The 26,132-nt window shown below is 39.0% G+C and overlaps 1 protein-coding gene across 11 annotated transcripts in view; it reads right to left on the minus strand.

Annotated features, from left to right (window-relative positions):
• The window catches only part of Pde1c (phosphodiesterase 1C), a 514,105-nt gene that overhangs the window by 115,368 nt on the left and 372,605 nt on the right, over positions 1–26,132 (minus strand). For all 11 annotated transcript variants that reach the window (XM_075955073.1, XM_075955062.1, XM_075955066.1 and 8 more), the window contains one exon: positions 1,041–1,154. In XM_075955073.1, coding sequence (XP_075811188.1) covers positions 1,041–1,154 — 114 coding nt within the window. The remainder of the gene's footprint in view (positions 1–1,040; positions 1,155–26,132) is intronic.

The following is a 26,132-nucleotide window of genomic DNA, read 5'->3' on the forward strand; positions in this document are numbered from 1 at the left end:
GTAAGAAGCTAAGACCCAACCAGTGACAGCATTGGGTGAAATACCTACAGACTGAAAAACATTGCACAGATCACAACAACAGAGGACTCTGAAGCAGTGATTTTAAGGGATGACAAGAGATGCCCCTTTAATTCAATAAGAGAAACATGAACTTCTGAATTCAAGGAAACTTCCCCAAACAGTGCAGTTCTTTGTTTGAACCCCAGAGACTTAAGCCATTTGTACCTGTGCTTTTCTGGTTTACCTAACTTACTCAGTCAGACAGAGCACTAGAAAGGAAAAAAAGGAGTTATAATAGAACCAAAATTACTGAACATCATTTGTTGAAGCCCTATTTAAAACAAGCAGTAAAATTGACCATCAACATAAAGATGTTTTCCATTGTTGTCATGTGTTGAGATATATTCATTTAGGTAAAGGGAGAAGAAACTGTGGTATCAAATTCCTGAAATTAGTAATGAAATTAGTAATTAAAAAAATAATCAAACAACCCATAACTGTAGTGAAATCCTCTCAGATTTGGGTTTGGTGAAGCAAGCTATCACAAACACTGAGCACCCTGTTTGACTAGACTTTCACAGTTGACATTTCAACAGTTTCCAAAAGGAAAGCAGTTCTGTTTCTTTCAAAAATCGATCTCAGTGCCTGCAATTGCTCTAGTACGTGTATAATTCAAGAGGAAATGTTTGCTGAAGGAGGAATTCTGGGGACTTCAGGAACCTCCAGATGCTGACACAGATGATGGATTCAAAGACACATTTTAGACTGATACAATGAGTATGCAGCCATCACCATGGGACTATACTAATCTTGCCAGGCTTTTAACAGTTGCCCTTTCTGCACTGACACCGTTTTACTGCGCATGCAGCAAGTTCTGTTGGTAATTCCTAGTTGAGGGAGCAACTGTTCAGTTCTTTCCTATACATAGAAACTAATGTTTCAGAGTCGGCGATATGAACCACACACCCCAGACGTGCCCTGGGGGTGAGGGACTATTGGACAGAAAATCCATTACTTCCTTAGTCTTTTTTCTAACTTACCTTGTTTCATCGATATACACAGACTCAAGCACGGTCGCTGCATATTCCAGGTTCTTCTTCAGATCCACCACAGAGGCCTCCCCTCTTTCCAACTGCTTGACCAAAGACCGTAACCTACAGGGGACAAGATAATGCCATTAGAATAAAGGAATCAAAGAATAATTCTAAAACTATGATGGTATATATTTTTATAGTTTCAAAGATTTTTTATTCCAATAAAGGAGGGAGTTATAGTGTTAAAGTAGCAATTTATAAAATACTAAAATAAGAACAGAAATATTCTCTATCCAGGCCCTCACTACACCCAACATTTTGAAGTACTCATTCATTGTTATGTCAGATCTAAAATTGCTCATAATTTTATTTTTCTCAGATATGTCTCTTTTAGTCTCTAATTGGATATAGGAAAGACGGACCATCACCAAACACCATCAGACACCTCTGAGATTCTGTCAAAGGCACTTTGTTCAGCAGTGGCTATAGAGAACCATAGCCTTACAGCATACAGATATTTCAAGACTTATGGGAGGGTATGGAGTACTACTATAGCCACCAGGGACAATGTAGATGTAAGTAAATTATACTGGTAGGCAGGAAGAATGCCCCTAAGAGGAGTAATACTGTAGTTGTCAACAAATGTGGGTGGGTGGTAAACTGAGGATTCCAGATCACCCAAGGGAAGAAAGAGGCACATTCTCCTTACATAGAAATAATTGGAACAGAAAAGGACAGTGTGGGAGGTGGCAATGCAATGCCTGTAGGCAATCAAAACACAGTACCCGGGGTGTGGAGGACAAGTACCTCTTCCAAATGTTTGGTAGCCAATGGTACTAGGAGAACATAGTACAGACCTGGAAGTCAAATTTGGATTTGACATTTGCCTCACAAAGCATCGTCTATGCACATCGGGTAAGCTAGGTGGCTTTCCTGAGGATTATAGAACAGAGCACCTTGCAACAAAGTTCGGAAGTTGATCTAAAGATCAAATGCCAGGGCTAATAGACAGACTGTGAAATTCTTGGAAATTCTGTAAGATGCCACTGATGTAATTACTGTCATTATTGTTAGTCAAAGGCTCCATTCCTCACAGATACCCAGACAAGATGAGTCTTGGCAGAACACTTAAGATCACTGTCATACCTCCATCGTACGTGGGTTTATGCAATCTGTCTCACCTTCCTGATTTCGAAGCATCCACAAGCTTGTTTTAGCAAGAGAGAATAGGTGAACGACTTGACTAAGTTTTTCTTTGAATCTGGAACCTGAGGACATTTGGTTACCCCCGAACACCAGTACTTGGCAGGTTGCACACTACTCTTCTGGTGTTTATAAAAATGTCTTAAAATTAAGAAAACAATTCCTAAATCAACCTTTGAAACTGGGCAAAAAATATTGGTTATCCCAATATCAATTATCCAAATATTTCAATAGCATGGACTCCAGAAAAGATATAATTAAGGGTAAGTCTCTACTGTCCTGGCAATGTCCAACAAACAGAGAGAGAGAGAGAGAGAGAGAGAGAGAGAGAGAGAGAGAGAGAGAGAGAGAGAGAGAAAGAGAGAGATCTGTGAAGGTCTCTGTGGGTCTGGACCACCAGCCTCGTGAACTACAGCAGCACAGGAACGTGAGCCCCACCTTTACTGAAAGAAGCTCCCATAACTATTGCATACACCACCTATGTATTCCCAGCATTGCGAATGATATTGGACGGTCAGCACAAGACAAGGTGCTGGTGCGGGAGGTTCTGACAGTCATTCACACTCAGGGGATGCCTGTCTGCCAAGGAACAGAAAGATTGCATGAAGGAGCCTGGCTGCTGTTGACTAAGATTAGACACTCTTGAGCAAAATACAGTCGCAGCTAAGCCTGTTTCCAACTCTCTAACTCCCTCTCAGAAGCCCAGATATTGCTAAACTGGGCTCTTGGTTGGAAAAGCAAATTGGGGAAAATTCAAATTTTAAAAACTTTTTGACTTATCTCAGAGAATAAAGAGTCTACCAGAAATTTAGAACAAATGTTTTGTTAGGACCCATCTTAATCCCCAAACCTAAGAGCAAAGATCAAAATGGGAAAAAAATAATGAGGGGAATTATAACTAGTAAAACCAGAAGTTACCACCTTCCTGTAACAGCTTCCAGGGGTGGGTAAATAAAAGCAGCTTTAATAAAAATAAAATTTTTGTAGGCAAAGGAAAATCCAAATAAGCAAGTGAGAACAGATTTTTAAAAATCAGACCAAAAAGTGAAAAGCAAAAAAAGAAAATATAACATACGCCAGTCTAAGTTTTTATTTAAAAAAAAAAACTAGGAAAGGTTTGAGAAAATAAAACATATTGCTTTAAAAGAAACAAAAATTCAACTTGGCCATAGGCTTCCACCCTTTCACATACCAGAACGCAATTTAACGTTTTTGAGAACAATGTGGTATAATGAAAAAGACATCCATATGCTTGAGTAGAAGGATTGCTGTACATAGGTGTGAACAAGTGCAAGGTGTGGTAATTCATATGCTTTCCAGAAGAGAGGAAAAGCACTTTGAGGCACACTCTGGAAAGTTCTCTGCAAACACAGTGTGCTTGTCTCAGGTTAAATGGCTCGAGGATGCGGGACCTGGATTTGATGACAAGCTTTACCAAGCAGACGACTTCCGGAGTCGCCAATGACACAGAAGCTCCAAATACAAGGACAACTGAACCGGAAAGTGAGCCACGTCTTGACTAACAAGCTTCCATTTCTATTATAAACACCACCTATGCAGCCCTTGTGGCTGAAACCTTCTAATCAAGACAACTGAAATGACCAAGAACGGCTTATTCCACTATTTTTAACCACTCTTCCTTCCAGGAAAGCAGAGTATCAAGAGAATTAAGGTGCGGGGGGGGGGGGGGGGGGGGGGAACCTCTGGTGACCAGGCCCTGGGAAGCAGACTCCAGCTGAGATCACACTTCACCTGAGAGAGAAAGTACCACTCAGAATCTCCCCCAGCGGGCACAGACCAGCAGCAGGAGGGGGAAGGAACCCCAAGCTTTGCACCATAGTCAACAGGAAGTCAGCCACGCAGCGGACCCCAAGAAGAATTCACACACAAAGTAACATGAGCAAGTACAAATGTTTACATCGTCCCTGGTTTTCTAGCTTCTGGGAAAATTCAGACAGCATGCTGGCAGACAGCACAGGGGACCTGGCAGGACCCACCCGGCTGACATTCACCTCTCTTGATTTAAAGATGATAAACTGCATAAGAATAACAGAGGAAGAGTTGGCAATGGGGATGGGGAATCCATAGCACACAGAAGGCTGAGAAGGAGCTCACTCCCAGAATGGAGAAAATTTGCCAAGCGAACATCTGCTAGGTGCCCATCAAAGTTCAGGAAAGCATAGATTTATGGAGTGGAATTGATGACAGAAAAGTGAGCATACTGAGGGAAAAGGAAATTGAAAGAACAAAGCATGATGACAGAGAGACAATAAGAGGGGTTTTGTTTGTTTTGTTTTAAAGAAACAGCAACTTTCTATACAGCCAACTCCCACTGGAACCCGCCCCCAGGATGGAGAGACTTGGGAGCTTCTGGGAACCTGACTCACAATAGTGCTGATCAGCCACACAGTACGCTCAGGATGCTGACCCATTGACCCCTCAGCCCACCTCCCTCAAGCTCAGTGGTCCTCAGCCTTCCTAACGCTGTGTGAGACCCTTTAATATACCTCCTCCTGTTGTAGTGACCCCCAACCATAAAATTATTTCATTGTTACTTTATCAGTATAATTCTGCTACTGTTATGAATTGTAATGTAGATAGCTGGTATCTACCCCATTAAATGTTTTTTCTTTGCAAGAGTCGCTGTGGTCATGGTGTCTCTTCACAGCAATAGAACCCTAACTAAGACAGAAGTTTCCTCCTCAGTAGTGTGTTCCGTATGGTTTTTCAAAAAGCCTTTGTGTTATTTGTCCCTCCCCTTACTCCTGCCTTTGCTTTTCTCCTGCCTTCTCCCTGCACCTCCTTATTTAACCCTCCCATTCTAGTTGCTTCTTTATCTCTCAGTAGCACTACATTCTATTTCCTCTTCCTTGGGACACACTCTGTTTCTCACTGATCCTTTGCTATGCACCTAACTGTGGTGGGTATTTAGATTTTAGCATATGTATTAAAAGCTTAAAAACCAACATCCACATATAAGAGAAAATACACAATATTTGTAATTTTGGGTCTGGGTTACCTCACTTAGGATTTTTTTTCTAGCTCATCCATTTACCAGCAATTGCATTTTCTCTCTCTCTCTCTCTCTCTCTCTCTCTCTCTCTCTCTCTCTCTCTCTCTCTCTCTCTCTTTCTCTCTCTCTCTCTCTTTCTCTCTCCCTTCTTTCCTTCCTTCCTTCCTTTCTCTCTCTCTTTCTTCTTTTTTTCCTTCCCTCCTTCCTCTTCTTTTCTAGACATGGTTTCTTTATGTAGCCCTGAGTCCACTGGAACTCTCTCTGCAGACCATGCTGGTTTTAAACTCAGAAATCTGCCTGCCTCTGCCCAAGTGCTTTAATTAACTTCTCAAGTGCTGAGATTAAACGACGTGGGCCGCCACAGCTTGGCTGATTTTACTTTCTTAACAACAGAACAGCATTTTAGTGTATAAATATAGCACCCTTTTATTATCCATTCACCAGTTGATGGACTGGATAGCATTTTTTTCTTAACGTATAGCCTTCCACTTAGAATGGGACCTAGACTTCAACTTCTTTACAGAATGGATTTGCATGGAAAACTGCCCAGGTGTGCTTCACTGGGAAAGCATAGGAAGCCATCCAAGGATTCTTGCCCCAGTTAATAGTCTCTAGCAAAAATACTTTAAATTGGGGGTATGAAAGATTCCAGCTACAATGATGAAATGGATTCAGCTCTGGAGAAAACCAGCATTACGGGGAACAGGGAAGGGTCTTTAAACAACTTTATCATTTTTTTTGAGACTAGTGGGCACTGGTTGCTCAGTGGCTGAGAAGATGCTCTGAAGACTTTTCTCCCTAAGAAAGAACACCATCATCAATTGGTTGGGTCACATTTCAAGTGAGAAGGATAAAGAGCTAGGGCAGCAGTCCTCAAACTGTGGGTTGAGACCCCTCTGGGGGTCAAACAACCCATTTACAGGGGTTGCCTAAGGCTGTCGGAAATATCAGCTATCTACATTACAATTCATAACAGTAGCAGAATTATACTGATAAAGTAACAATGAAATAATTTTATGGTTGGGGGTCACTACAACAGGAGGAGGTATATTAAAGGGTCTCACACAGCGTTAGGAAGGCTGAGGACCACTGAGCTTGAGGGAGGTGGGCTGAGGGGTCAATGGGTCAGCATCCTGAGCATACTGTGTGGCTGATCAGCACTATTGTGAGTCAGGTTCCCAGAAGCTCCCAAGTCTCTCCATCCTGGGGGCTGGTTCCAGTGGGAGTTGGCTGTATAGAAAGTTGCTGTTTCTTTAAAACAAAACAAACAAATTTAAATTTAAACATTAAAAATCTATTTAATACAGTTTCAGAGGTTAGTCCATTATCATGGTGGGGCATGGCAGCACACAGGCAGACATTGTGCTGAAGGAGTTGAGAGTTCTACAGCTTGCAGGCAACAGGAATTGAACTGTGACACGCATCCTCCAACAAGATCACATCTACTCTAACAAGGCCATACCACCGAATAGTGCCAGTCCCTTTGGAGACCATTTTCTATCAAACCACCACAGTTTCCATATGTATAAATATGTATATGTTTCCATATATGTATGAATTTAAATAAAGCCATTATATAATGGGAAGACAAGGCCCTAATTAAACATCTAATGCTACTAAGTAAAACTTTCAGTGCCAGAAATAGTTGACATATTGTTGAGTTATTGACCTTGGAATTCTCTTTCTAAATACCCTGGTCTACTGCTAAGGCTATTGAGTGTCCTTCACAACCTGACGGTAAGGTTCTATTGATGAAGACATTTACTGTGTAATTGAACACAGAGAAGTCAAGCTGATGCCCCACTAGAAGTTTCACCCCTAATGACTTGTGTTCATGGTGCTGGAAGGGGTACTGCACACACTACAGGGAGAGAAAGGTAATCATCAATATCAAGCATCAACAAATCCTGAGACCTATAATAGCAACTTTCCTGCAAGATATCGTGGTACAATAATGGCACAAATACTATAGGAGTAACCAACCACTTTTTTCTTATATTAGATTTAAGGCCTACTCTATGAAATGGAATTCATATTTGATACCACTAATGCTGCCAAGTACCTAAGAGTAAACAGGTCATAGATCCTTGGGGAAAACCTATTATTATTCTGCTAAAGGAGCAATGCAAGAAAATGACTCCTAATGGCATATTGATACACCAATAGATCGTATATCACTCAACCATTGCTTTCTTCATACAATAGATGGGAATTAACACAAAGACCCAAAACCTGAAATGGACATAGTGAGAGACTTTGGAGCACTGAGTCCTAGATGAGATGTCTTTTTCAACCCCTTCCCCTCAGGGCTTAGGGATCTATGCAGAAAAGAATGCAGAAAGAGTCAGACATAGAGGTGATATACAACTCAAAGAAAACATTGTCCTCCATATACAACAGGACTGAGGCACATATGAACTCACGGAAATTCCAAAGCATACATGGGTTCAAGCCAGATGAGATCCCAGCAATGAGAGCAAGAAGTAGACAAAAGTTCATTTGTAACTGATCCATGCTGCAAAGGGAAAAATCTACTTCCTACAGTGGAATCTCATTGGGTATATTAACCACACTTCAGGGCATACCCCATGCCCAAGAATAGTCAGCACAAAATGAATTCTCTCTCTCTCTCTCTCTCTCTCTCTCTCTCTCTCTCTCTCTCTCTCTCGTGTGTGTGTGTGTGTGTATTAGAGAGAGGGGGGAGCTTTTGTTTCTTTTAAAATTTTTAAAATACATTTTTGTATTGCAGTTTTATCAGGTTTTTTGTTGTTTTTAAAGAGTAAAAATCAAAGCTGAGTAGGAAGGAAGGTGGGGAGAGATCTGAGAGTGATCAGGGGAGTGGGAAAATATCAAAATATGTTGCATGAATATAATTTAATTTTAAAAGAGAAATTCAAAGTGAGGAAGGAAAAAATAAAGAAAAGAAAAACAAATCAACTCTCTTTGCCAAATCAGTAAGACAATCATTTTTGTCTTTTCTTTATGGTGGTATCTTTTTCATCATAACTGTATATTAAAGCTAGATACATTAAAAAATAAAAAGGAACAGAAACCTCAATGTAAGACAACATATTATGTTATATAAAAAATTTGAGATGCAAAACTCCATGTACACAGCTTAAATTATACTGAAAGATTCACAGAAGCAAAATCTTAAGAGACAGGAAATAGCTGGAGGTTGGAGCAGACATTGATTGCTAGTGGGTAAGAGGCATATTTTGAAGTGACAGAAAAGTCCTAAATTATTTTATTACTTATTTTTCCTTCTTATATACTCCCAAAGGAATAAAAATACTGTGTAAAAAGGGAGGGAGCTATCCAATTTTTTAGTAGTACTCAAGAGAACTTCTGGTCTAGGTGTTTAATAGGAATTCATTTCACAAGTACCCAAAATAAGGAGGGAGGGAGAAACAGGAAAAGGGAAAATTAGGGGAAGGGAGAGATTGAGAGAGAGAAGAAGGAAAGGAGGGCAAAGAAAAAAGCACAACAATAAAAATAGTCCATCACTGTTCATAGTTTCCAGCACTCCATCCATTTCTGTCATTGTGGCTGCCAGTAAGAGTTCCAGGATAAACGTGCAACACCATTTTAGGAAGAGTTTGTGTTTTCGAGCCTTGGCACAGTGCCTCTGTGAGGTTGTGCATCAAGTCCCTGAGGATGAGCCTCTGCGTCTTTACATGGGTTGCCCATTTCTTCACACAAACTCTCTGCTGGCTCTGAGCTGCTTTCTTGCATCAGTCTGACTCTCTACACATCCATGTCCAGAACAAATGACAGGACCAGAGTCCCCTGGACTGAGCCAGGCTGTGCAATGCGGGAAGATACAGGGAGGGAGAAAATTAAAAACCTGAATGCCGACTTTTAGAATTCAAAAAGTAGTTGAATAGAGAAACAGAGAAATAGAGAAAGTCTTTTCCCCATCACAAAGAGAAGGTCTAAGACTTGTCCAGCAGATTTCCCCAGGGAGTAACTTATTCAACAACTTGAAGACAACCTGCTTGAGGAGGGATTAGGCATGGTTCTGCTCCCAGATAAGCCCACTGAAATCCCCCAGCGCCACTGCCTAGAAAACAGGTATGTTTATTAAGCTTTATTTCCTTATAGTATGATATCTGTATGGGCTCTGGATGTGGCTTAATGGGAGAGTGTTTGCCTAGCAAGCACATCCTAGGTTATTCAATCCCCAGGAACAAAAACAACAACAGCACCACACATACCCATATAGAAGAGAAAGGACATCAGGAAGTGTAAGCAAAAGTACTACAATTTAAAAGTTATAGAAACACATTCTCATGTCTGTTTTCTGCCCAAGGTTATTCCTTTCAAGGATGGATAAATAGCTCTTAAAATGCCTCGACGGCCCATAGCGTCTACTATGTCAGGCCAGTTTGGGTTAACTTTACAGAGTACAAAAGGCAAATTGATCTCTTGCACTTCCCCTACATGTACTGATAAATCATGAGCTCTACATTCTCATTTGAACAAAACCACTCTATTCCAGTTCCTCACCTCCATGTATCTTCATCTCACACCCTGCCCTCTCTACATATATCCTGTTCCCTGCCACTTCCCTAAATGTTATGGAAAATAAAACAACTTCTCTTAAAACGGTACCCCACAGTAACTTCACGGCTTATACTTTAACGTCAATATGATGATAGTACCTAGACACCTAGGGGTGGTTTACAAGAGGCCAACCAGGGACCCAAGGTGAGATGGAAAAATGACAGACTCCAGCCTGCAAACACAGCCTGAAGGGGCCCATTTGTTTACTGAATTCCCTGGGGCTCTGGGACTCAGGTGCACACCAAAAGATAGAAGTCAGGAATCAGACCACAGTAAGCTCAACATGCCGAGCTACTACAATTCAGTTTTCCTTAGCAGTATTAGGGGCTTATGGACATTTATCCAAGGGGAAGAAAGGGAGTATGAGAAGACTCATGTTTCAGAAAGATCATCTTGACGTCAAACTAGTGGAGGACAATGGTTACTGTGTAGTTAGTGCATTACACAGATTCGACATGCGTGCATGGAAAATATTAAGAAAATACATGCACCTATACTCAACATACACTGAACATTTACTTGCTATTCCCTAAAAAAAAAAACAATCAAGTAAATAGTCTATAGTATTTGCATTTTAATATATTATAATTAATTTAAATACTATTTTCTCATATAAAAGATGCTCATGGGTAATAGGCAAATTAAACAGTCACAGATCTGGGTGTCTGCAGTGAGGAGGGTGATGGAGGAGGGTCATCTGTCTATGTGTTATTTTCATTGGTTAATAAAGAAACTGCCTTGGCCCTTTGATAGGACAGCAGCTTAGATAGGCAGAGTAGACAGAACAGAATGCTGGGAGAAAAAAGCAGATTCAGGGAGCTGCCATGATTCTCCAACCCGAGATGGATGTAGGCTAGAATCTTTCCCAGTAAGCCACCACCTCGTGGTGCTACACAGATTATTAGAAATGGGTTAAGCAAGATATGAGGGTTAGCCAAGAAGAGGCCAGATATAATGGGCCAGGCAGTGTTTAAAAGAATACAGCTTGTGTGTTGTTATTTCAGGTGTAAAGTGTGGAACTTGGGTGGAACAAAAAGCAGGCCTGATCACCTAGTCACTACAGGAGGGGGTATTTTAGAGCCAATACCCATGGGTTTCATGACTTTAGCACATGTTTTCACTATAATCACAATTGTTGGATAGCCTAAAGTCTGTGGTCCAAATATTTTCTCAAAGGTGATGATGCCTGAGCCATTTTGATAGGGTATTGCATGGCTCTGTGATCTGGCTGTTTGCTTCTTAGGGTTTCTAGGCGGGAGCTTATTTGCAGGAACATGGTTTTTCAGTCAATGATCACCAAATCCCAAACACATCAAACTCAACATCAACAAAAGCAATGACTGCCATTTACCCTTTAATCCACTAGCAAAACAGAAGCACACAAAGAGTGTTCAACAAGTTGTTGGACTCCATTGAGTTTGTCAGTTAAGCAAAGAATTCATCGCTACTTTTACATATTGCTATACAATTTATCAACTTGAAAAATCATAACGCTGTAGTAGATTTCAAATGTCTTTACAAGACTGGCACAGCAGCACACAATAACGCTGCCGCCCCTGCAGTGGAGCACAGTATTCCCCCAAGCTCGCATGAAACAAGGCATCTGAACTGACCATTGATGTACCACAGGGAAATCTGAACACACTAGGATACATTTTGCCAAGTCGCAATGAAGTTTTAAAATAACAGTCAAATAAAATGACTAGAAATATTCTGATATTCTGAAATTCATAAAGATATTTCTAACCAACTCACAGTAAAATCTTATACCAGAAATTAATTTTAATTAGTAAATATGAAAATATAGCATATTAAAACTTGTGGCATGCAGGTAATACAGTATTCCGAAGGATATGCATAACCTAGGAACCAAAGACCCTCTCACAGCAAATGACACCATCATCTAGCTGAAGAATAGGGGAAAGTTAGCATGAAGAAATCTGAAAGCAAGCTTGATACTAAACCTTGAGCAGTCAAGGAGCCCAACAGTCGAAATAATTATCAAAGTTTGGGGTGGTAGAATGGTCTGTATTCTGTCAACTATATTCTAAATAAATGTTGATTGGCCAGTAGCCAGGCAGAAAGTATAGGTAGGACAACCAGACAGGAAGTAAAGGCAGGCCAATGAGAACAGGAGAATTCTGGAAAGGAGGAAGCCCATTCCTCCACAGTTCCAGCGCAGACACAGAAGAAGCAAGATGTGACCTACCCTGCTGAAAAAGGTACCGAGCCATGTGGCTAACATATACTAGAATAATGGGCTAATATAAGTTATAAGAATTAATAAGAAGCCTGAACTAATGGGTCAATCAGTTTATAGTTAATGTAGACCTCTGTGTGATTTCTTTGGGACTTAATGACTGCGGAAAACTAAACAGGACAGAAAAACTCAGACAACAAAAGTCAAAATCTTTCTTCACCTGAACAAGACAAAATAGGAAAGGCACAAATAACCAATATTAACAATGAAATAAAATGTAGCTGCATGTTATGTAGACATTCAAAAGTCTATCCTAAAATATTTTCTGTAAACATATTGAGAAACCAAGGCAAAATTGAAAAGTCCCATTAAAAAATGTAATTTATCAAAACTGACATAAGAAAAGTAAAATGGTAATTCTGTACCCATTAAATAAGTGAAATCCATAATCATAATTTAATTTTACTATAGAGAAAGCTGCAGTCCTGTATCACTTTACCAGTGGATTCATCTCCACCTTTCACCACAAGAAAGTCACAAGAGCCTCCCAGGGAGCAGCGGCAAGGAACCAAACAAAAAAATTGTGAACCGAGACTTGACAGACAAATCTCTCTTGTGAACAGACACATAAAAAACACAGGTATCTAATACATCAAGGCCAAACACATAGGAAACACAGAGCAAATGAAAATGATCAGAAAATAAGTACAATTTTCTGTTTTAAAGGGAATAGAAAAGAAGCATCATGTGATATGTACAACTAAAGGAGAAGCACCTGCTAGTGATTATAACTGAAGGGTCCAAGAATAAGGATATAAAAATGTAGATTCCAGAAATAGAAATGTAGAAATAAAGAAATATAAAGTTGTAAGCCTAGGAGAATGAGAACAGACTGTCAATAGCTTTCCAGAAGCTTAAGTATTAATCATTAACAGTGGGTTTACCCATAGCTCTATTTACTAGGCCAAAGCATCTCTCTGCAAAGTGAGAGCCTTACACCCCTGACTATCCTTGATTAACACAGATATGAGCTGAGTTGAGTTTTAGGAAATAGATATACGACCTCTGGGTTACGCATTTTCCCTGTTACGTGAAACTGGAAGCATCAAAGGGGAGAGCACAGGGCTCCAGTAAACACTACCTGGAAGTACCAAGGAAGACAAAAGATAAAATACAAACACTAGAAAAACTGAAAAACTCTGTTAATGGAGGTTGTAAAGTAAGGCAATCTCTATCTGAGTTTTACCTCAAGATTGTAAAAATTCCTTTGTTCAAATCTAATACTTGGTATACCTTACTATAAGAAGATGGGCTCAGAAACTGGCCTTTGCCACAGTCTTACAGAATTCATTTCTGGCTGTGGTCTCAGCTAGCTGATAAGCTTTTGTGTCCCATGGAGATATTTTTATTTAATTTTTCCCTGGAATCTTGTTTCTGGAATAAAGTTTGCTTCTGGTTTATTAGACTTTGGTGGTCTGTCTCCATCTTTGCACGACCACCCCCCTAAGACCCAACATAATACAAAAAGGTAGTAAAGTCAAATTTCCTGTTAGGCAGCAGCAAAATACTACAACAAACATCCCAAACAATACTAAAATATGGAAAGCGCTCCTGTTGATCTAGCTTAAAGTTGAGTGTGCCTGTTATCATGTCTTCAAGACTGTATCTTAGGCTGTAGCTGAGTGGCACAGTGCTTGCTCAGCATGCAGAAGGCCCTGTGTCTAACTGGTACCAAAATTATGTTAATGATAATAGTGGTGATAATAATAGATTATATGAGAAGACTTCACTAATTTAAATAACTAGTGAATTATACCATCTACAAAAACATCAACATAAGAAGAATAGGTGAGAATAATTCTTACAAATGATTTTAAAGTCCCAAAAGAGAGACAGCAAGGTGGTTCACCCCCTGAAGATCGTTGCCCCCAAGTCTGATTGGGGAAGAAGAGGAGGAACAAAAGAGAGGGAAAGGACGAGTTTTATCTCATGGAACTATAAGGTGGAAAGACAAAAACAACTCTTTCAAATTGTTGACTCCACATGTGTGTTATGAGTTGCCCATGCACACACACAAAAGAATAATTTATAATAAAAATACATTTCAAGGGACTCTCAAAGAATCAATAAAACATTTTAAATGTAAAATATTAAAGTCCTGTATGTATAATAAAAGTATAATGTCTTACAAAAAAAAACTTGAATAGTCTAAATAAGCAGGGTGGTAACCCATGTTTATAGAAAACTACCATTTTAGAAACAGGAAATTGGGTGGGAGAACTGGCCCAGCCATTAAAGGCTAGGCTCACCTCCAAAAAAGAAATCATCCTAAACTTATCTGTAGATTCATTGTAATGCCAAATACAGTTCTTACAGATCATTTGGTTGGAACTGACAGTAATTCTAAAATTCACTGTGAAATATAGAGAAACAGACAATATGTTTTAATTTTTAAAAGAATGAAGTTGAAGGATTCATATTTCCAAATATTAAGACTTACTACAAGTTATTTAATTCTGGGTCTGATACCTCTGCCCCTTTACTCTTTCAGCTTGTTTCCCTCAGCAGCAGCTGGCAATTCTTTCAATATGGACATTTATTTTCATAGGAATCTAAATGCAACATGAGTAGACAAAGCTATCTGCTAAGACGAAAGAGAAGGAAGGAGAAGAGGTAAAGGAAGAGGAAAGAGAGGGCGAAGAATAGGAGAAAGGAGGAGGAAGATAGGAGGAAAGGAGAGAAGATGAGAAGAGGTTGAGAAGAGGAGCAAGGAGAGGGGGAGGGAAAGAAAATGAAGGGGAAAAGGCAGCTGTTGCTATTATCAAGTATGAATTATGTTTTAGTCACCCTGTCCTAACAAGATGGTTCCATTCACAAGGGCAGTCCACTCTTTGGTTGCTCAGTGGAGTCCATCAAGACAAATTCTCATGACTGTGTTCCTTTTAGATCTGCGAAACTATGCCTCAGGGAAGCCCTGCAGGCTCAGGTCCACTCAGCCTCTATGAGAGAGTAAATCTTTCAAAATTTATCCGTGGGTGGGATGGTGAGGTACGCATGTGTACCAGCAGTACACAGTGAATTGAACAGAAAGCACTGCTTGCTTTCAAAGAAGCCCCATTGTCTTAGATATTATAGGAGGCATTACAAACCACTTAAGATATTATTAACCCATTTTGAGTTCTTAGTGCTGACTCCATGCCTTTGGGCCTCTTGTGAAACACCGCTGTGATGTGAACATAAACTACCACCAAGTCATTGTTGACTTGATTTTGGTGTTGAAGAAGGGTTCCTGGTGGCCCTAAACTCACAATATCCCTGACTCAGCTTCTAGTTTCAAGTTATTTATCACAAGAAGATTCTTCCTTGGCCTTAGAAATGATTTCTTCCCTGAAAAAAAAAAAATGTATCTTTTAAGTTTGGCTCTAGGTGTGTCAATCCTAACTAATATAATGCACTTCATTGATGATTGTTCTTCCAGAGAATGAAAGAAAGAAATGGTGGGGGGCAGACTGCAGAAAACATATGGGATCCAGCCTGCCATGCTGAGGACCGAGGAGGAAGGAGGCAAATCCTGTAGAAGCCATTTCTCTCTGGTCACAGTTTGTGAGAAACTTCTCTGCTTATGAGCATGCCACATGACCAAAGACACAATTAGCAATGAAAACATTCTAGAAGGTGGAATGGACAAAAACAAGAAAAGTTTGCAGGAATGCTCAATTAGACAACAAATCCAAAGGTCTCTCCTGCTTTCTGAGCCAATCCAGCCCCAGAGCTCTTCTTTCCCCTCTCTGAGTATTCTTCCTCTATCCCGAAGGGCATCATTTTGATATGGCTACCCGGAGATGCAAGACCTAGAGAAGGGCTGATGTCACAACAGAAAAAGTAATTGTAAGCTCAGCACACAATGTACCCAGGAAGTCTGTGTTCAATGAGAGAGAGAGAGAGAGAGAGAGAGAGAGAGAGAGAGAGAGAGAGAGAGAGAGAGAGACTCTGTTGGCTCTTCTAGGACAAGCCCTGATCACCCCTCAAGACTTGTAGGGCAAGGAGAATACTGCCCACCCAAGAAATCCCCACTAAACAAATAGCATCAGGAAGGAAAAGAAAAGGGAAAAATATTTTAAAAGGCTTTCATCTCCCTCCACTCACACAAAGGCCCCCCTGTAGATAGCACTGGGGGTAAGGGTAGCAAATCCCCAGTGATTTCTGGGTCTGCATTTCCTCCCTGACTCTTGGGAGTCGGCAGGAAACTACAGCAGGGGAGCAGCTGTAGTCACTTTAGTTCAACTGACTCTGGGGTAGCAAAACCAAATCATTTCAGAAAGGAAAAATCATCTGTGTTTCTTCTGCTTGTTTATTTGTTCGTTTTGTTATAATCTGGCTTTTGAGTTTTTAGATTATTTTTTTGTTTTCATTTTGTTGTTGTTTGCTTGGTTTTATTTTGCCTGTGTTTTCTAAAGACGGTGAGAAGGCACAGCACTGAATGATGGGAAAATGGGGAGGATCTGGGAGGAGATGACTGAAGGAAAACTATGATCAAAATATACTACATAAAAAAAAAATCCATTTTCAATTAAAAGAAACAAGAATGTAGCCAGAGCACTGGAATACAATGACCAATAATTTTCAGTATATTGTAATATATTTCAGCTAATCACTAGAGTCAAGAGTTATCCTACTTCATTAAATAATAACCGTAAAAATGGTAAAACACTAAAGATAGAGTAAACTAGAGCAATCAATGGAGAATTCTAAGGATCCAATACTTCATATATTGGAATTCCAGTGGCTTATAAATGGTACTTGAATATTACAAGGTTGGGTCCCTGGATCAATTGTTGCATTAGTATCAAAGTCAACCCTCAGTGATAGTATAATTGGCCCTTAAATTATCAGGACATTTGTCTTTGTTTTTGTCAAAACTTCAAAGGTGTGTGCCTAAAATGGGAAAATTATTCAACAGTGGGTTTGTCCACAGAGTATAGTCTTAGTCAAACAGGAAAACACTTGCTCAGACTCACTCATTAGTATAATCTGGAGTTTTTATAGATGCCAAATAATTACAGGATACCCAATAATTACATTTATAATTTTAATCAAAGGGACCAAATGGATGTTTATTTAATAAAATAATCAGTCATCTTTAGTTGAATCTATCAGGAAGATAAATATGATTGAGACAAGATAGAAAATAGGCATTTCCATCCTCAACTTATGCTGACCTTCAATCTTGGTTTTCCCTGGAAGGAATGCTAAGAGAGTTGAGACAGGAACCAGCAAACAAAGCAGGCCAGGCTGTGTTCAGATTCCATAAGCCACCCATCTCTCTCCCCTTAGCATTATTCCTCTTCTATTTAACATCCATTATCACTTTAGAAATTCAGCCCTGTCCCATTCTGATCCTAACCTATACATCTGCATTTATGCACCTTTTCATTTTACATTTTCTTTGACACGTGCAAAAGAGACCACAGGCTGGCCTGGCCTCTGCATCCTCTGTACTTCAGTATCATGAGAGCTGGAAGCCTTTTAAGTTATCTCATTTTAGAGATGAATATTCAAGATCCATCAGATAAAGATCAAATTTATGAGACATGGATTCAAATCTAAAGATCAAGTCTAAGAATTTCATGCTAATGGCATAGAAAACACTTTCAGTAAAGTCATAGCTACAAGTTGTTAAATCTAGGGAGATGCTTGTCTATGCACAGGATGCCTTTAGAACACCAGGTGGGAAGATAAAAGAAGCTCATGATGTCACATTATAATCAGAACACTGAACATACATAACAAAGAAAGTATATTGAAAATTACAAAAGAGAAACACTACATCCATATAAAGATGGGTACATCAGAATAACAGCAGCGTTCTCAACAGAAACACAAAACCAGGAGGGCATGAAGGGAGTATTGCAAACCTTGAAGGACAAATACTTCTTGTGTTTATGTAGTAAAACGTCTGTCATAATTGAAGAAGAATCACACTTTTCACAATAAAAAGAGAGTAAAAGGATTCATGACTACAACGGCAGATGTTTATATACACTGAAGGAATCCTTAGTTTGAAGAAGAAGTTAAACTCATCCGATGAGATACAGAAAAAATAAACGCAAAAGAAACCAAAAATCACTAAACACTACAAAACCAACAAAATGACAAAAATAAATATATATTTTCAGTAATATCTGGGTAATAACAATCCAAATCCATCAATTAAAAATGCAGATTAAATTAATAAACATCCAAACTTGGTACCTTAGAGAAAGGCACTTCAACCATGAAAGATGCAAATTCAAAGCAAAAAGCATTCTGAGCAAATTGAACTTGCAAGCAAGAAATATTGCTGTTCTCACATCTGAGCCAAACAGAAATAAAGTTCATTTCATACTTATCAAGAAAAAAATCCATCAATAAGACATTATAGTTTTAAATATATGTATCAAACATATGGATACATTCAATTTTATAAAACAAATACTATCCAATATAACACAGATGAACACCAATACAATAACAGTGGGTAATTTTAATGCCCGTCTATCACCAATAGACATGACGTTCTGTCAAAAATAGGCAAACATCTCAGTAAATGACTTCACAGAGTGATAATCATCTATGGAACAGTCCATACAAACATAAAAGAATATACATTCTTCTCAATGTTCTACTGAACTAAGTAAGTTCAAATATACAATGAAATAAAATTAGAAATCCACAGCTGGAGAAATAACAGAAAATATGCAAAATTATGGAGATTAACTATATACTGTTGAATGATAAACTGTGATGGAAAATTTTTTAAAGACATATAAAATTTTCTATAGATTCAAGTCCATTTCTTATCAAATTTCCAACATGATTCTCTGATTAATAGTTAAAGTAACTCCAAATTGCATTTGAAAGCACAAACACCTAGAATAATCAAAGCATTCCTGAGCCAAAAAAAAAATGATGCTGAAGACATCATAATTTCATTTGGCTTCAAAAGTATAACACAGAACCATGGTAACAAATATAGCGTATTATCGGCACAAAGATAGACGTGTTAGTCAATTGAAATAACTGATGTAAGTAAACACATGCAAATCCAGCCACTAGAGTTTTCTTTTACACACATGCAAAAATACACATTAGAAAAAAGACACTGTATTCAACAAACGATGCTGGAAAAATTGTGTATCCATATGTAAAAGAAAGAGACTATATTCCTATCTCTGATCTTGAAAAAAAAATCAAGAACATGAATTGCAAACTGATTACAGATCAGAATATATGACCTGAAATGCTGAAGGTATTAGTGGAAAAAAAAAATAGGCCATTGCCATTGATCTTTTGGCTTCCCAGAACCTGAAGGTAAGACCCTTTGCTGAAACCACTTGTTTCTGGACTTGGAGGAATTAAGCCATTACTGACCTGCAAGCTTCTGCCCTGATGGCTAGCTCTCATAGCATCAGCAGGTGCAATGCAGTTCAATAATTGAAATAACTGTGATGTATATACACAATGGATATTTCAGTAATAAAGAACGAAGTTATGCCATTTGCATAAAAATTACATGCAACTGGAGGTAATTAAATTAAGTAGATTAAGCCAGTCTCAGAAAGATAACTGTTATATATTTTAATCATCTTAGGTCTATATTAAATATATAAAAACATTAAAATCACACATGTTTATATGACATGATATAAGTGAAACTGTCTAGTGGTTCTCAACCTTCCTAATGCTAAGACTCTTGAACACAGTTCATGTTGTGGTGATACCCAAATATAAAATGATTTTCATTGCTATTTCATTACTGTGATATTGATACTGTTATGAATTGTCATGTAAATATTTTTGGAGATAGAGGTTTGCCAAAGGAGTTGTGACTCACAGGCTGAGAACTACTAGTCTAAAGACACAAAGGAGACTCCTGGAGGAGAATGGTTAAGATAGGAAGTATGAGGTGAGGGAAGAGTATGCTCTGTGAACAATGTACACTTGTAAAAAAATATTTTAATCTCACATAGTACCGCATATAATAATACACACAATGAAAAATTTTAAGATAAAAAGTATATGCCCTTCAGATTTGAAGATGATCACATAAAATGTGTAAACATCTTCACAATGCTTTTAAGTTGGTGGATCTCAATGTGTGGGTCATTGACTCCTGCAAGGTTACAGCATTAGGAAGGTTGGGAACCAATGTAAACACTCAGTGACTGCCATGTGGTATGGAAAACTAAACTGAATGCTGTGAGAAAGAAGGCAGAGTCAGTGGGAAGCCATGTAGCCACCACTGGGGACAAACACCTCTGCTGGAACCTACCAAAACTTTGCCAGTAGGCCACAACCTTGTGGTGATGCACAGATTAATGGAGTTGGGTTAGTTTAGGAAATAAGAGCAAGTTAGAAGTATGCTTAAGCTGTTGGCCAAACAGTATTACAAATAATATGGTTTCTGTGTGATTATTTCAGTTCTGGGTAGTCAGGAATGAACAAGCAGCCTCCCCTAACAGCCATGTATACCCACTGTGCCTTTGGATATATCCTGCTTCCTGCCACCAATTACCTCACCATGGAAATCTGCTCAATCTCTGGTTTAACAATAAAAACCATGGCCTAGCATGGTATGTGTATATACTTCTTACTCTTTTGAATTAAGTTGTTTTCTGGGGTCTAAAGGACACTATGAAGATATATACATATGTAAGATTTAGACAATGTCTAGTAGACAATACCTGCTACATAAATGTCATATTTTTCCCTCTAAAACTACTGATAGCATTTTCCTTGACTCTTAGATTCACAGCTGATGCCCCCTAACAACACGAAGATCAGCACGGAAGAGCACATGCATATATTTAAGAGTAATAGGTTGGGAATAGTTTAGAAACGGATATCAAAAGAAATAGGACAATCCACGTACATTCTTCTTAGGGGTGGAGAGAGGTGGAGAAAGACTAAGACGGGAGGACAGGAGATTATGAGCTGAAAGTCACACACTGTGAGGACTTGTACAGGCCAGTGTGTTCCAATTCTTCCCTAGAAGATTTTTTTCCCTTCTGACAACTAAAAGCAGTTTCTTGAATGAGGTTCCCATGACCCAGCGCTGGGCCAGTGGGAGAGAGAAGTCTAGAGGGCAACCTCATGCCATTTCTCAGATAGAAAAGTATTATTTCATGGTCGATGTCCTGAGTCAGGGTTATTAGCACCACAACCATAACCTTCCTCCAGTAAGCAAGTTATGGGAGCCCCAAGGATAAAAAACATGTTTCCGGGTAATTATTTCGGGTAAAGCTAGCCGTGGGTGCGGCCGGGTGCCGGGGACACAGCCCCACCGCTCCTTATTTCAACAGTTCATTCATTCCAGTATTTACCGACCATCCCTGGGCCTGACTCTGTCTGAGATACAACAGAATCACAGTAAACCAGACAAAGCCCACTGCTACATGGAGCTTATACTTGAGAGACTCCAAAGAGATCGAAAGTCTGCCTTAGCCCGGACTGTGCAACTGATAAAGCTGGCAGAAGCAATCCAGGGTTCAGCCCCCTCCCCGCAATTCTCGCCCCTTTCTGAAGGAACTGGGCAGCTTTTCACTGGCATTTGATTGTAACATCAGGTTCCAGATTTGAGGCTATGGTCTGTGAATGAGTATTCTCTCCCTCCTCTTGTGGGGAGACTCCCGGGGAATCGAAGCAGCTCAAAGGGAGCCACTTCCACCTGACAGAAAAGCCATCATTTGAGCCACAAGTGGGAAGCCATGTTATCTGCAAGTGATTCCAGTCCCGACACAGCTTTCCTGTCACACACGGTAAGCTCTGGTGGTGGCAAATCGTGATAGGGATTACTCTCTTTTTGAAGATGAAAGATGTGTTTGATTTTATGCTCTAAATTCCCAGAGGTTAGTTTTGAGAAAAATAAGATTTTTAGTAGGCGCTGATTGCATTTTAAGGGTTGTGAGTTCCTTTCGGGATTCAGTAACTTTTCTCCAATGCAGCCATCAAATGAGTTTTGCTTTTTAAAGCAAATTAATGTCAACCTAAGTATGAATGAGTCAGACCCGTGACTCTCCCAGCTCCAGGCTTCATTACGCTGCTGACATCAAGCCTTGGAGAACCAGTTTAAAGGCTTTGTGAATGTGCTGTGAACAAGCCTGCTGGAGAAATGGTTTTCTTAATGACTTAATGACATTTTTTTTCCACACTGTGTTGGAATTAGCTTTTTTTTTCACATAATGAATAAAAGAAAAAGATCAAGTCATGGGAAAATTATAGAACTTGGGCAATAATGTCCTTCCTCCCCCTAATTACTATATTGAACTTACATTAAAGACCTGACAAGCTATCAATCCTGATCCACACTGTAATTCTCCATGCTCCTTCCTAGCCACCAGATGCTTCAGCAAAATATCTCCCTGCAGTCAGGAAGTTGGATGACCAGTTTGTCTTATCGAGTGAGCTCTGAAGCTACCCCTGCACTCTGGAAAAATACCTACCCCTGCACTCTGGAAAAATCCACTGAGAAGTGAAATAGTGAATAGTTCGGATTCAAATCATTGCCTGACTTAAAACCTAAGGAAACAATGTAGTCATGTTGAATGCCACCCACAGCCCCATTGATCCAGGACTGTTGATGGTATTCAGTATCGAAGGCATATCCAATACTAAGTCACAGAGGACTTCCAGGAAGTCAAGGTGATTAGACTTCCATAATTAGAATGTAAATTCATTTATTGATTAATTATATCAAACCGATCTATGAGCAGCTACTGACTTTTTCAACAATCTCATTTGGTATTTCAATGACAGATACTAAATATTTAACAGAATTCCCTACCTCATTTGCCGTTTTCATGTGCTAAGCTCAAATGAAAGATGGCAGAGACAGCCTGTGTCACAATTTCCTTTTGATCTGCCTTCAAAGTTTTGGAAATGAGGTACCTTATAGTAAACAAACTTTACAACTAACTTCCAACTGAGGTGAAATATACCACCCCTCTGTGTGTGTATGTGTGTTGTGTCTGCATGCGTATGTATGTGTGTGTGTGTGTGTGTGTTGTGTCTGCGTGCATATGTATGTGCATGTGTGTTGTGTCTGCATGCGTATGTATGTGCGTGTGTGTGTTGTGTCTGCATGCGTATGTATGTGTGTGTGTGTTGTGTCTGCGTGCGTATGTATGTGCGTGTGTGTGTTGTGTCTGCATGCGTATGCATGTGTGTGTGGGTATTTGTATGTATACATATATGCACAGGTCAGTTCCTTAGGCCCATGATTTCTCATTCCCCCTGTTGTTAGTATGTGAGGAGGTAGACATGACCAAGGAAAAAAGGAGGAGTGAGGGACACAGAGAAGAATGGAGGAAGGGAGAGAGGGAGGAAAGGAGGGAAGGAAGAAGAGACAGAAAGGATGGAGAAGACTGACTTGAAAAACAGTTGTTTCTGCTGAGGTAGGCAGTTGAAGTCCTAACTTTCTCAGAACCAAGTGTTCCTCTTTTTTTTTTTTTATGCCTCCAACACCCAAGGCTCTTTTCCCTATTCTGGCGAGTCAGTCGGGTAAATCAACACCATCCCATGTCATTTAGGCTTTCTAATTTCTGTTGACACCTCTTTCCTTCTGTCATTTCCTGTGCTCCACTTTTCTTGTACATTGTCTTCTTTGATCCTTTATTGTCAAGTAGAAAGACACAAATTATGCTGGTATGAGACTGGGATTCAAAACTGAATTCACATCTACTATTCACGGTGGAAGCTGACAGGAATATGTGCCTCGTAAGAACAGTGCACTCTTGGAAACAAGCTCTGGTAACAGGTTCCTGATCTCTAGACTGCAACCCCCATGATATAATTCAAAAGGTAGAAGTTAGGATTATAGCATTAAATTTCTCACCTTAAATCCGGCAAAGGGATATTTCCCCTTCCTGGCCAGCGGTCTGATGTGACCTCAAGGGTCACTCCTGTAAGCCGAGCTGAGAGCCCACTCTTCTTGCCTCCCAACAATTTTGTGAACACTTGACATTGCCTGTCAAACTCTCCTCTGCTAAAAATAGCTACAGGGTTTTCTGCTCCCCATAACTTAATTCTGGAGCAGATAGTAAAGAGTGTGAAAATGATAGAATTAAGATCATCAGGCAAATACCAAGAGTTTGTACAGTCTCACAAATCCATGGAATGCTCACATACTGAGACACAGATCACACACTGAAACACACAACAAGTATGGAAAACATAGGCAAATTGAAACAGCTCACTGTATTTTCTCTGACCACAGTGGAATAAAGCCAGACATCAACATCAAGAGATATCACAGAAAATACATAGTCATAAACATTAAAATCACACTGTTGAATGATGAATGAGTTTTTGAAGAAATCACAAGAAAATTAAAAATTCCTAAAATTGAATGAAGTGAAAACACAACAAACCCAAATCCATGGCTACAACAAAGGCAGTCCTACATTTATAGCTCTAAGTGCTTGCATAAAGTGAACAAAAACCAGAGAAAATTCAAATCCACAATTTAATGGTATACCTTATAAAGTCCTGAAAAAAAGACAAACTAAAACTCTCAAAGAATAGATGGAGATAAAACAATTAAGATCACAGAAAAAAGTCAATAAAATAGAAACAAAATGCTCCCCAAAGAAAACGACATAAAGAGGTAATGAAATGAAGAGCTAGTTCTTTGAAAAGAAAAATGAGGCTTACAAACCGTTGGGTAAATTAAAGAGAAAATAAAGAAGAGACAGTAAAATTGGAGATGAAAGGGGAGACATTACAAGCAGTTACCAATAGAAATCACAAAACCATAAGGATATTAAAATAAGAATATTAAAAACCACTATTCCACTAAATTGAAAAAAATTCAAAGAAATGTATGAACTTCTAAATGAATGTGACCTACTAAAACTGAACCAAGATGGAATAAATAATTTAAACAAATCCATAACCAACAAAAAGATTGAGGCAGTAATAAAAAGTTTCTCAGCTAAAATAGCCCATGACCTGATGGATTTGCTTCAGAACTCTACCAGAGCTTCAAAGAAGAGCTAGCACCACATTAATCAAGCTATCTCAGAAAAGGGAAGAAGAAAAAAAATGCTTCAAGACTTTTCTTACAAAGTCAGTATTACCTTTATATTAAAGTCAGATAAGAAACAACAACAACAAATTACAGGCTGGTCTTCCAGTTGTACACAGATGCAAAAGTTTTCAATGAAATACATGAAAGCAGAACTCAAAACCACATCATATGGTCATTCATTATGATCAAACTGGTTTATTAGAGAGATGCGGGAATGATTTAACATATGCATATTAATAAGTGTAAGTCATCACATAAAGGGGCTCAAACATAAAAATCACATAATGATCTTGATAGACAATAAACATAATAGGCCATTAATAAAATCCATAATAAAAGTTATGAAAAAGTAAGGGATGGAAGAAATATCCTCAACATAATAAAGGCCATGTATGACAATCTAGTAGTCAACATTATGCTAAATGGAGAAAAATTCAAAATATTCCCTCAAAGGTCAACAAGACAAGCATAGCCACTCTCTCCAGTCCTATTCAGTACAGTGGCAGAGGCCTTAGCCAGAGTGATAAGAAGAGAAGGGAATAAAAGGGAGACAAATAGGAAGGGAAGAAATGGAAGGACTCTGTTTGCAGGTGATAGGGTTTTATATATAAGATGCTCTCGACCCTTCACAATACTAAAGAACAATAATAATAAAGAATCTCTTAGAGCTGATTAATACTTTCTGCAAAATGACAGAATACAAAGCTAACTCACAAAATCAATAGTCATCCTGGAGCCAGAGAGATGTCTCAGTGTTTAGAGCACTTTCTACTCTTGCAGAGAACCCTATATCACCTGCATGATGATTTACAACCATCTGTATCTCTAGTTCTGACCTCTGTGGACACTTGGCATACATGCAGTGCACATATATACATGCAAACAAAATACTCCTCATAAAATAAAGTAATTACAATCTAAAAGAAATTTAAATATTTTAAGAAACATCTTTTAAAATCAGTAGCTTTCACATATACCAATGACAAAAATCCAAAACAAGAAATCAGAAAAATAAAACAATCCTATTCAGAATGGTAACAAAATAAATAA

The sequence above is a fragment of the Microtus pennsylvanicus genome, chromosome 21, assembly GCF_037038515.1.
Source record: "Microtus pennsylvanicus isolate mMicPen1 chromosome 21, mMicPen1.hap1, whole genome shotgun sequence".
NCBI lineage: Eukaryota > Metazoa > Chordata > Mammalia > Rodentia > Cricetidae > Microtus > Microtus pennsylvanicus.